Raw genomic sequence first — 12,210 nt, forward strand, 5'->3', positions numbered from 1 at the left:
TTGATTTTACAAATTAATAAATTTAAGTTCGAATTTCCATGACACTTTGATAGTGTGTGTGATAACCCTTCCTCTTGTAATTAGCCTTAAAAAAATGCAAAGAAATGAAAATGCAACTTTTAAAGAGTTAAATTTGATATATGTCTAAATGTTGGTGTTTAAAACAAATTTCATTTTTATGAAAACAAGTTTTGGTGTCCACAGAATCACTCCTCTCTTTTTATTCATAAAAATTGATGGGTTTTACTTCAATGGTGAGGTCCCTCCCCCCATTCCCCCGTCACCCGTTCGAATTTTAGGAAAAGTGCTCCCTTTCTAATGCAATGTGCTCCACTCGGGTCCTTTGCTGGTCGGGGAAAAAAAGGAAATTTGAAAAGGCCATTTTATTTGTACATACCAAGGACATAGCATTTTACTTCATTTTTGCACAAGTGCAAGGTACGTGCATTCATTTTTAAAAGTACATTATTAACAACAACAGTGTAATTGTATCCTGCCGTTTGCCTCATTTATTATTGGGCCTTACTCTGGATGTCTTGGCCCACCTTATACACCTTCAGGCCCATGAAAACTGGGCTGACAATGATAAAGCGCAAAAAAATAAAAATAAAAAAACAAAGAATTTGTGTGAAACTTTGATAGCAATATTTTGCTATTTCCAATAGTATGATAAGTAGAAAATTATCAAGCGTGACATACAGTTATTGACCGGTAGAGCAAAATAGTAATGTCCATGTTACGCAAATGTTTCTCAGTTGAGGCATATGTCTCATCAGTCAATCAAAGAGATTCCAAGGACATTGATTCATTTAGAAGGAAAGGCAATCGCATGTCTAGTCTATGCTGTTGGGCCTTTTGGGTTACCTTTTTGGGCGGTTTGTGGTGGCCCAACATTTGGAGAGCGATAGACATGACCTAGGCTAGAGGAGGCTATAGCTGGGACTACCCCAAATCGATTAGGACGTTTTGACACTTTTCTTTTTTTCTATTACGCGTGCTCCTTTCTGCATTGCTTAAAGAGAGACATTTAGCATCTTTTCTTGTCATTTTACTTCAATTTCATTTGTGACTCAACTTTCCTTCCTTTTTTTTTTTTTTTAAAATCACACAAAAGTGAGTTCTCGTCGAAAGTTTAACTCAACATCGTCTCTGATAAAATGAGGACTGAATGCCACCATAACACAACACTAACCATTGCCCCTCAGCTACATAACTTCATCAAGTCATAGCTTTAATTGCATTGCTACGAACTAACGAATACAAACGTATGAATCCACCATATTATATATAACATGAACTAAAACTAAACGATTCGGATTATTAAAGCACAGTATATAGTGGACCCTATATATATAATGTTAAAAGTGAAAGCCCGACATCAAAATCTTTGTGCCTAGCTAGTGCTATCTATATACATATACGTACTACTGTTGAAGCATCAGCATTGCAGTTAGTACCCTAATCTAATGCGGCCTCCCCCGCAGCTAGCTTTGTAGCATCAACCAAAAAGAAAAAACAAACATGCAAATATATGCACGTGACAATATTACTATTTGTTTTGACCCCAAGACCACAATTATAGTACGAAACATAGTTTAAATATTTCATACGCAGAAACAAGTTGTTTAATATTCATATGTCCAAAGGGACATGATGATTGGTAAATAAATATATATATATATATAAATGGGAAAATAATAATAATGGGTCCGCCAATTAATATGTTTCTGTGAAGCAGCAGGGTCGAGGGTACCCTATCAATCGTCATCACACATGGCATGCGCAAACAATATCCCTTTTATGGATCTTCATTCATAGAATCATCTCTGTGCGACTTACTGTATATATAGTACCTTTCAGAATTATTCAGACTGTGACAGAAGAGGAGAGAGGACCCTGAAATTCACAAGCAGTATATATCCTATTATTAAGGTTAAAATATATTTGATTGATATAGCTAGGTGGGTGCAGAAGTCAACATATTTACAGTGGCTGCCACTTGTGCCTGTCCCTGAAAAAACAGGTTATTCTGGGTGGCAGGGGGAGATATATAAAAGTTCTTGTGAGAAGAAGGTCTCTTGTTTGAAAGATGAATTGATAGATAGTTATGAGGCATTGAGGCAACACAAAAAGCAATAGGAATATCCCACAACAACACAACCCACATCCATCAAATTGTCATTTCTTCACACTTCACACACTAAGACCTGATACAATGCATGGATAAGGAAAAAGGGGGACGGAGGGAGCCCATATGTTGGATATGATCAACATGTTCTTTTTATCAATTCTCCCTTTCACTGTATTGTTCTCATATATATATATATATATATTTATAGTTATAGTTATAGTTATTCTTATTTAGATGTCCGCACGTTATTATCGTGCGGATGTTATTGTAAACAGGCATGAAAGCAGGAATGGATAATATAAAATATATGGCGTCCGCACGATAGTAACGTCTGAATGTCCACATAGGGAATTTCTGTATATATATTGAAGGACATTCTTTAGGATCCCTTACAAAAAAAATTTCAACAATCCAAACCATCTATTTTTAAGTCTACATTCATAGATCATCCTTACAAAAAATTAGACAAATCGGAAACCGTTTCGATATCCAATTGTGTTCTACAAAATCAATGAACCACGGTACTTCAAAAAGTACTAAAATTTCAATAATTCAATTAAGTAATCAAATGATATCGGATTCAAGTAATTTTTTGTAGAAATGATCTATAAAATAGACGGTTTGGATTAGTGAAATACAATACGAAGTAGGCTCTACAAGAATGTCCCTCAAATAAGATTATTTTCAAATATCTTATATATATATATATATATATATATATATATATAACATGCAGCTTATATAGCTAGTAAATAACCAGGCCATGGAGAGAGATGTTCACTCTGAAACAAACCAAATACTAGCTATCTAAAAAGGACATGGACTGAGATTATTAATCAACCAAAGAAATCACCTCTAATTAACCAGAGCTTCATTTGGGGCAAGCAGTACACATGATATTATAAATCAGACAAGCAATAAGATATCTGAAATTAATGCTTTCAATTTTATATATCACAGGAGAGTTCATAGACTAATCCACATACTTATTACACCATTCTAAATCCAGTGTAGATACACCCGGAGAAACCCTAATATGTAACCCTAAAAATCGGGTCTACATACCCAATAACAATAACTATTTTTTATTAATAATGGACATCTATTGGCACATAACATCTCATGTCATATGAGACTAACTCTACATATTTCCTTCTCCTCATCCTCATCCTCCTCCTCTCTCGTTTCTATCTCCTCCATAAGAATCTGATCTATTCCATGGTGAAGAAAAATACAACCCAGGATTTTGACCAAGTGACCCTCCTCCATGACCCATATTACTGTTAGTCCTAGTCCTCCCGGACTGGGATGCAATTGGAATTTCAAGATTGTTGCAGCTGCTTGCTGCATAGCGGATGAGATCAGCATTTGTGGCGTCCAGCTCCTTCTGGAGGCGAATGACTTGCCTTTGGAGGACTGAGATGGCTCCTACGCATCCGTACACCGGATCTTTCATCCGGGCCTCCGCTTCGTAGGCCAAAGAGTTGACTGCATCCTCTCTCTGATGGGGGAGCACCTCATTCAGAAGCTTGCTTACATTGCTGGCACCAAATATCTTGTGGACATTTGCAAACTTTTGTGGTTCCTCAGGTGGGAAATAGGGAGCAAATATGCAATCCGGCATGCATTTTCTCCTCAAGAATTTGCACGCGGCGCAAGGAGAATTCGTATAACTAGAACTAGATGAAGCCATCCTCCAGTGGACCAGTTGTGCTGCAGAAAATTAATTCCAATATTCAAATCGAAAGTTAAATACCATTAACTTAAATACCAGTGAGCCCTCACCAAAGCCATAAATTATATATTCTCTTGACATAATTTAATGTCGTTAATGTCTTCTTTTGAATAAGAAAAAAGATCAAAATAAGATTGATGAAGTTCCTGATTAAACTGAGATCAATGATCATGATGCTGAATTAGCTGGTTAACTAAGAAAGGCCTTTTTTTTCGTATTCACTTTTGGAGGTATAGCTAGTACTTCTAATTAGGGTAGCCGACATAGAGTTGCTAGTTGCATGCTTTCTTGTTAAATTTCAAATTTCTTTACTTTTTTGCCAGACAAAATCAGCAGTCTTTCTTGAATTTGAACGCTACTGCAGGTTTTGAATTTATATCCGTCCAAATATAAGTTTTAGATTTCAAAAATTCCAAATGAGGGAAAACGAAAGAAAAGGCAAGAAAATAAAAGTACCTAGAATTTCCTGGTTTTATATAGTCTCTCGAATTTGTTCCCCAAAAAAAAAAACAAAAACGTAACAGTACTTCCTCCCTGATTTCTTTGCTCTCTCTCTCTCACACACACACACACACAAATTAATCTGAACCTGGACTTACTGCAAATAGTTAACTCCTTTCTTATATGTATATGAATCAAGTGCAGAGCCTGCTGATCGATGCAATTATATATATATCCATTTTATTACTGTAGGGTGCAGTTCATTTTCTAATTCCACAACCCAATGTCCTGGATCAAACCCTTCAACCTAATTAAAGTCAAGCGCAACGGCTTCCCACCGGAAAAATTAGGCATTCAAATACAATCAATTATAGAAATAACAAAGAGGTCTGCTTACTTACCCTGCTTCTCACTCTGATTTTGGTTTTCTGATCATCAGATGCAAAAAGAATAGATTAATATTTAATCAATTACCTTTTTCTCCGTTGTGTGAAAAAACTCTTTCAAGATCTCTTCTGTGATTGTACCATGAAGTTGCAGGGCTTTTACTGCTGGAGATGTGAAAGTTCAAAGAAGATCTAAACCCTAGCTAGCTATATATAGTTCTTGCAGGGACAGGAAAAAGAGAGAGAGAGAGAGAGAGAGAGAGAGAGAGAGAGAGAGAGAGAGCTTCACTGCAACCACAGTGACAAAAAAGTTTATAAAGGAATTGATGATGAGTGAGAAGTGAGAAGTGAGGAGGAGGCAAAGAGCATTTTCAGTGGGGGGGGAGAAGAAATGGAAAGCAAAAAGACAAGTGTAATAAATCATATGGGCTACCAAGGAAGAAAAAGGATGAGTATGACTCTGCCTTTATAATAATATCAATCACTATTCAGCAACAATTGCCAGATTAATCACTGCTTAGCTTGTTCCCATGTCCTATCAAATGCTGCAAATGTCTAAGCTAATACCATGTTTTCTCCTTTATACTAAACCGATCTAATAATATTAAACATTTTTAATTACAAAATGATTATATGGAACCCTTGATTAATAATGTATGTTAGAGTTTAAGTTTGTTATCGAAACCGGAAGTGCGCATTTCATACATCGATAGTGTGCTCTTCTGTTGAAGATGATCAGAAAGTACTTTAATTAGATCACTATATTAATGTTCAGAGACAGATGTTTACTGGTATATGTTTATCTTCCCCTAATCTAATGGAATATTGCATAGAATGAGATGATTAATTGTCTCTGTGCTGTGCTGTACTGTACTGTACTGTACTGTAGGTCATCATCGAATGCTTCAGTGCTTAAAGGGTTCAAAAATTCGTGTAAAAGTAAATGCGACAGGAAATAGCTATCGATATGTAAAAGCACTTAGTACTGTTACTAGTACTGTTTACTTGTATTATTGAATTCAGTCATGCATATGCGTAAGTTTTTCAATATGTGCTGACAAAGGCCTGAAACAATAAGGATCAAAACAAAAAAATTAAATGTTGTCGGGTCTGTCATCTCATTTGAATTAGAAACGTACTCTCAGTTTTAATTTCCTGCTCACTAGTTGACAAAGGCCATAACGTTGATGGATGCGTATGGCAGCAAGCAATGATGCAAATACATTTGACTCTAGCTATAATCCAAATCTAAGACATTATTTCCAGTAATGCGTCGAACTATACAAAACTGGTCAATTTATCTTCCGCTATCATATGCTTAGTAATTTCATTCAAAATGCAATTATAGTGGCATGCCATTATAGAACGAATGTAGCTAAGATTCAAGTTCGTTCATAACCAACATTAAAGTGGCATGGCATTCTTGCAACTATACTAAAAAGTGCCCTAGCTAGCTAGCTAGCTATAATCTAACTTTGATATCTTGCCGAAAGGCCTAAAAGGTGAATAAGATAACCCTACTTATATATTGAAGAATCAATGAGAACTTTGGCCCCTACTCTCTCTCCCTTATAAGTTTGGTTGGTGGGCCGTCCAACAGTAGAGAGTCACCACTCACCAGAAACTAGTTAAGAAAAAGAGTTAATTATTTTATTAGTCCCTGAACTTAGACTCGATTTGTATTTGAGTACCTCAGTTTTCAAAATGGTTCCTGTGGTCCTTTAACTTCACTTTCGTTAGGACAAATGGTTCTGCCGTCAATTTTGTTAACTTTTTTTTTGTTTTTTTTAAAATATAAAAATATCATTTTGCCCTTGTATTTAACAGAAAAATTAACAAAATTAACGACATGACCATTTTTCCTAACGAAACTGAAGTTGAAGGACCACGGAAACCATTTTAGAAATTGAGATACTCAAATACAAATCGAGTCTAAATTTAGAGACTAATAAAATAATTAACCCTAAGAAAAATAATACCCGCTATGTCTTGTATATACATATTCATTGCCTTCCCTTTTGTTGATCAACACATAATATATATATATATATATATATAATTATTCATTTACTTATAATTACAAGAAAAACATGTCGATTTTTTTATATATAATCAAAAGTCCCATAATAAGTTATATAATTATTAGTACCTAATAAATACTAATAATCATGAACTGATCACGATAACCCTTCTCTTTAGATTCTTCTCTTTATTAAGATAAACGAATTTAAAAAGTGTGTCAATCATATGCCATATTTGTATATTTTGCATTTGCATTATTAATCTCTCCTTGCCTTTGAAGGAAACCTTGGTGTGCCAAATTAATTTTGCAATGCATCGATCAATAATAATGAGAGCATTTTTGCTCATCATTTTCACTCAAGGTATATTATCATCATCATTTTCAACATTTAATACTTATACATATGCACAATTATGGTTCTGTAAATATAAAGTAAAAAATTAACTATGATTATGCTTATAAACACATATCAAATATTAAGAAAGATGGAGAGAATACGTTAAATTAAAGTTGTGAGAAAAATATTATTCGATAATAATTGCTGGTTAAAGAAAGTAATAATATATAAGTTAGCCAATGACCACCCACTCTTTTTCTTATTTTATTACTATTTTATGCCGTGCTAAAACAATCTCAAGCTAGTGGATATCGAGCTACATACATGGCCCTGGTGGCTTATAATCAACCCATAAACCATAATGTCCCCATTGATTCCATCCACCAAGAGGAGCTTTCTTTGCGGCATGCGGCATGCGGCATGCCTGAGACTCTGAGAGAATATATATAATTCTCTTTACGCGTTGTGGGTTGGTTGGATATTGCGAAATAAAAGAGGAATTAAAAATATTATATAATCTTTTGGAACATGATGATCATAGATTAGGTTTAGGTACTTCAGGGATTGTAGTCCTAATGATTAGAGAGTCAATTATTTGGTTGATGGAAGACGTGCCCTTTATCTTCTAGACTTGTTCACATGCACGCTCGTACTAGAATACAATGCATTTTGAACATATCTAATTTTATAATTCTGCTTCTTCCCTTCAACTTCTGCATACTCCCACTTTCATGATGATCCGTGTATAAAGTTCTTTACACGTAATTCAATTTACAAGTTTAATTATGAACTTAATTCAAGTTAGACTATGTTTTAATTAAGTCCTTTCAGGTAACCCACGCATCTAGTGCATATAAGAAGAATTATGAACAATGACAAACTCTAGGCTTAGTTTTATTATTAGACATTTTCAAGAGAATTTCGTCGGTATAGACATTTTGAGGTGAATCCTTTCGTCAAGATAGACCTTTCCCAACGATGGTTTGGTCGGGATAGACACTTCCCGGCAATCTATCCTCGGAAACAAACCTTTCGGCGAAATTTTATCTTGCCCAAATTTTTGTTGTTGTGAGTTGCTGATGCATGTAAATGTTTAACAAGTGGCTCTGCTATATAATGCATAGATAGACTACTCTTGGCTGCTTGCTTGTTGCAGAAAAATATATTTTCTCCCATATGCAGCTTGAATTTTATAGTTAAGATGAAGAAGGTTTTTTATTTTATTTTTAAACAAAGTGAAGATAATTGTGATACTCGATTGTAATATTGTCGTGATATCTAATAAATATTCAGACGTACAAGTCTGAAAAAGGACATTCGTTGGCCAACCATGGCTAACTGCAGTTTACAATTCCTCAACAACAACAAAATCTGTGAAGTTTACAATAATAGAAAGATATCTTATAAAAAAAACAATAATATAAAGATGTTCTTTTATTATGGAAAGATAATTAAATGAGGAAGAATGATTTAACACAGATATCTTTATTATTTTTCTTCCAAAGTTGTTAGAATAAAGTAGAGCCATCTTAAAATTCATTATTGATTTTGTATTGTATCTATATCTAGATATATAAAGTAAAAGGTAGAGAATGGTGAAACATTCAAAATACAAGAAAAAATCTTTAGTTAATGTAAATATTAAGAATTGAAATTATTAATTAAATGAGGATAATTTGGTACACTTTTTCATATTTAAAAAAATTAAAATTAAAAGAAAAATCAGATAATAAATCCTATTTTTATGGAAAACAACTACCCATTATCTTTTTTAATTCTAAAATAAATTTTAAAATTTTTAAAAAACAATTGTTATAGGCGCGGAAGTGCGTGCAGAGAGTCTAATGTTCATAAATGAAAAATAATTTTTTTTTCTTTTGAAAGAGTAAATATATATATTTTTTTTTGGAACAAAAAATAAAAATGACTACATTTTTTAATTGGTAACTGCGAGCACTGCAGGAACCTAACAGCGTCAAACTCAAGTGGAAGGTTGCCTCAGATTTGAAGCAAGAAGATGAACAACAACCTGAGCTAAATAAAAAATAAAAAAAAATTTGAAGCAAATTTTGAGCAATTAAGCATCCCCAAATGGCTGGCTTAGAGGAATTAAGAAAAAAGCTCACGCCTTTGTTCGATGCCGAAAAGGGCTTCTCCACGGGCTCAACCTTGGACTTGGACCCTTGCGATTCTTACACGGTAAGTTTCTTCTTGCTTTTGCCGCAATCTGCGTAATTGGATTTTGAATTTTGAATTTCTCTCCTGGAAATGGAATTGATTCTTGGTTTCGCTGAAGCTATCGGACAGTGGAACGGTCAACTTGCTGAGCAGATCGTACGGTGTGTACAACATCAATGAGCTCGGATTGCAGAAATGCACGACCTTGGCGGTGGACGACAGCAGCGAAAAGACGTACCGGTGTGGTTCGCATGAGATGAGGGTATTTGGGGCAATTGGCAGTGGCGCCAGCAGCGTTGTACAGAGAGCTATCCACATTCCCACTCATCGGATTTTAGCGCTCAAGAAGATCAATATTTTTGAAAAGGTATAATTTTTCAGATAAATTATAATTATGTTTGGTTCTTCACAAGTAAAAATGGGTAGTTTGATTTTCCCTGCATCTATCTGCATGTGGGTGAGTGGTGACCAGTCCCTAAATTCAAAATTTGGTACCTTTATGCTAGCTTCTATTGACCGAAATGCAAATGGTGCAAAAAAAGACTAGCCAATTTTGAGTGTGAAAATTGAAGCAGACTTTATATTTATTACATAATAGGAGAAAAGGCAACAGCTGCTTACTGAGATACGGACGCTATGTGAAGCACCTTGCTACCAAGGTCTTGTAGAATTTCATGGTGCATTTTATACGCCGGATTCTGGTCAAATAAGCATTGCTCTGGAGTATATGGATGGAGGATCATTGGCGGATATCTTAAGATTGCGGAAAAGAATACCAGAACCTCTACTTTCTTCTATGTTTCAAAAGCTTCTGCATGTGAGCATATCCGCACTCAGTTTCAGCTTGATTTGATCAGAATATGGTTTATAGTGATGTTATTTAAGCTTCTTTTTTTTCTTAATGTTTTCACTATGGAAGGGGCTGAGCTACTTGCATGGAGTTAGGCATCTAGTCCACCGAGACATAAAGCCTGCCAATTTGCTTGTAAATCTCAAGGGTGAGCCAAAAATAACAGATTTTGGTATAAGTGCTGGCTTAGAGAATTCAATGGCAATGGTTGGTGAAACTCGCTGCATCTTTGTGCTTTTGTTTTATTATCATGTTCAATCACTGCTTTCTTTAGTTCATTCATTTGCACTAGTGGTGGTGTACTTCTGTGTTACATTTGGGGCATAGATATTAAGTTTGGTATTTTGGTTTTAACAAGTCTCACAATGCGATTAACAGTGTGCGACATTCGTTGGGACAGTTACATACATGTCGCCTGAGAGAATTCGAAATGAGAATTATTCTTATCCAGCTGATATTTGGAGCCTTGGTCTTGCTCTCTTTGAGTGTGGTACCGGTGAATTCCCATATACAGCTAATGAAGGACCTGTCAATCTTATGTTGCAGGTAACATGCCTATACCTGTCCCTTAATTGGTGTTGCCTTGCATTTGATTCTTCTTAGGTTTGTAGGATATGTTCTCAAGCGCAACTGAGGAGAGGTTCTGAAAAAAAAGATACTCCAACTGTTGGACATACATAATTACTGCATTCATATGCTTTCCAGTGCCTACATGCCATTGCCAGCCTTTGTTTTGCAACTAAACATTTTAGGTTTTATGGTAGATCTTGGATGATCCATCACCTACGCCTTCAAAACACAATTTTTCACCAGAGTTTTGCTCGTTTATTGAAGCCTGTTTGCAAAAGGATGCAGATGCTAGGCCAACAGCAGAGCAGGTGATTAAAGCCACAGTATACAATCTGGAACATGATAGTTTGACATCAACATTGTTTCACTAGTATTCTTCTAGTGCAGCTACTTTCACACCCCTTCATTACAAAGTATGAGGATTCCCAAGTGGACTTAGCAGTGTTTGTCCGAAGCGTATTTGATCCAACACAAAGGATGAAGGACTTGGCAGATGTGAGTACTAGACACTTGCATTATCTTTTTACTGTCATAAAGTGTGCTAACAAACCACATAAATTGTCAAGTCTAAATATAATCTCAACAGTTTGTCCAATATACTTTGGTCTCAGTTACTAATATAAAGTTCACAGTATTCAATTTATATGCAGAATCCACAGTGTACGATTTATTTATAATGGCTTGGAACTTACATCATGCTTGTGATCTACTGATTTTGATCTCACTTATTTTTTTCTGACCAGATGCTTACAATACATTTTTACCTACTTTTTGATGGACCTGATGAGCTCTGGCAACATACAAGGACCTTATACAGTGAAGATTCAGTTTTCAGGTACAGAAATTTAAAACACCAGCCCTTGCCGGTCAACGCCAACCGGCAGCTTCATGTTTCTAATATAAACTTTTATCCTTTTTAGTTTCTCAGGAAAGCAACTAGTCGGCCCAAATGATATCTTTGCAAGTCTGTCAAGTATACGAAGTACATTAGCTGGTGACTGGCCTCCTGAAAGACTTGTGCATGTTGTGGAAAAGCTTCAATGCCGTGCTCATGGTCAGGATGGTGTAGCAATTAGGGTATCCGGATCATTCATTGTCGGGAATCAGTTCCTTATATGTGGAGACGGTGTACAGGTAGAGGGCTTGCCAAGCATTAAAGATCTTTCCATTGATATTTCGAGTAAGCGAATGGGTACATTCCGGGAGCAGTTCATTATGGAGCCAAGCAATATAATAGGGCGCTACTCCATATCTAAACAAGAACTTTACATTATGCAGTAAAAACTGCCGGAATAAGTACTAGTATGTGATGTCAAACGTAAAACAAATGTACAGCCAAAAGTTTTCATGGGCAAATTTGCGATGCATCATTACCATCTTTGTAATCAAATGCCCATAAAATTTATAGGTTTCAAATGCACGCCAAGAAGAGAACCTTTTTTTAATTATAAATCTTTCCCGATGGATTTAGAATCATACTAGTTGCTCATGAGTTTACGTTCTACATGAGTAGTGTGATAGCCACACTGTACCGAACAAACCAAATCACAAGCCCTAGG

General features: G+C 35.4%; 2 protein-coding genes across 3 annotated transcripts; one reads left to right on the forward strand and one right to left on the reverse strand.

The window, feature by feature from the left end:
• LOC18781820 (LOB domain-containing protein 25) lies at nucleotides 3,055-5,276 on the reverse strand. Its single transcript, XM_007216859.2, has 2 exons — nucleotides 4,782-5,276; nucleotides 3,055-3,844 (listed from the first exon to the last, which is right to left on the reverse strand). Exon 2 carries the CDS (start codon nucleotides 3,822-3,824, stop codon nucleotides 3,297-3,299), a length of 528 nt encoding a protein of 175 aa, XP_007216921.1. The 5' UTR covers nucleotides 3,825-3,844; nucleotides 4,782-5,276; the 3' UTR covers nucleotides 3,055-3,296.
• On the forward strand, nucleotides 8,958-12,099 carry LOC18783565 (mitogen-activated protein kinase kinase 3). 2 transcript variants are annotated; one of them, XM_007214968.2, is made up of 9 exons: nucleotides 8,958-9,252; nucleotides 9,350-9,598; nucleotides 9,830-10,048; nucleotides 10,151-10,288; nucleotides 10,460-10,627; nucleotides 10,846-10,959; nucleotides 11,039-11,146; nucleotides 11,395-11,486; nucleotides 11,572-12,099. In XM_007214968.2, exons 1-9 carry the CDS (start codon nucleotides 9,145-9,147, stop codon nucleotides 11,930-11,932), a joined length of 1,557 nt encoding a protein of 518 aa, XP_007215030.1. In that variant the 5' UTR covers nucleotides 8,958-9,144; the 3' UTR covers nucleotides 11,933-12,099. The 2 variants fall into 2 exon arrangements, with proteins under 2 accessions (XP_007215030.1, XP_020416375.1); XM_020560786.1 differs by having other exon boundaries at nucleotides 10,151-10,229; nucleotides 10,482-10,627.

Source organism: Prunus persica, chromosome G3 (assembly GCF_000346465.2).
Source record: "Prunus persica cultivar Lovell chromosome G3, Prunus_persica_NCBIv2, whole genome shotgun sequence".
NCBI lineage: Eukaryota > Viridiplantae > Streptophyta > Magnoliopsida > Rosales > Rosaceae > Prunus > Prunus persica.

What these genes read in the sequence shown, in the direction of transcription:
- LOC18781820 (XM_007216859.2), bottom strand. Translation starts at nt 3,824, where the DNA reads ATGGCTTCATCTAGTTCTAGTTATACGAATTCTCCTTGCGCCGCGTGC.
- LOC18783565 (XM_007214968.2), top strand. Translation starts at nt 9,145, where the DNA reads ATGGCTGGCTTAGAGGAATTAAGAAAAAAGCTCACGCCTTTGTTCGAT. An exon ending in AGATCAATATTTTTGAAAAG is followed by an intron (nt 9,599 to 9,829) that starts GTATAATTTTTC and finishes ATTACATAATAG; the next exon opens with GAGAAAAGGCAACAGCTGCT. An exon ending in TGTTTCAAAAGCTTCTGCAT is followed by an intron (nt 10,049 to 10,150) that starts GTGAGCATATCC and finishes TCACTATGGAAG; the next exon opens with GGGCTGAGCTACTTGCATGG.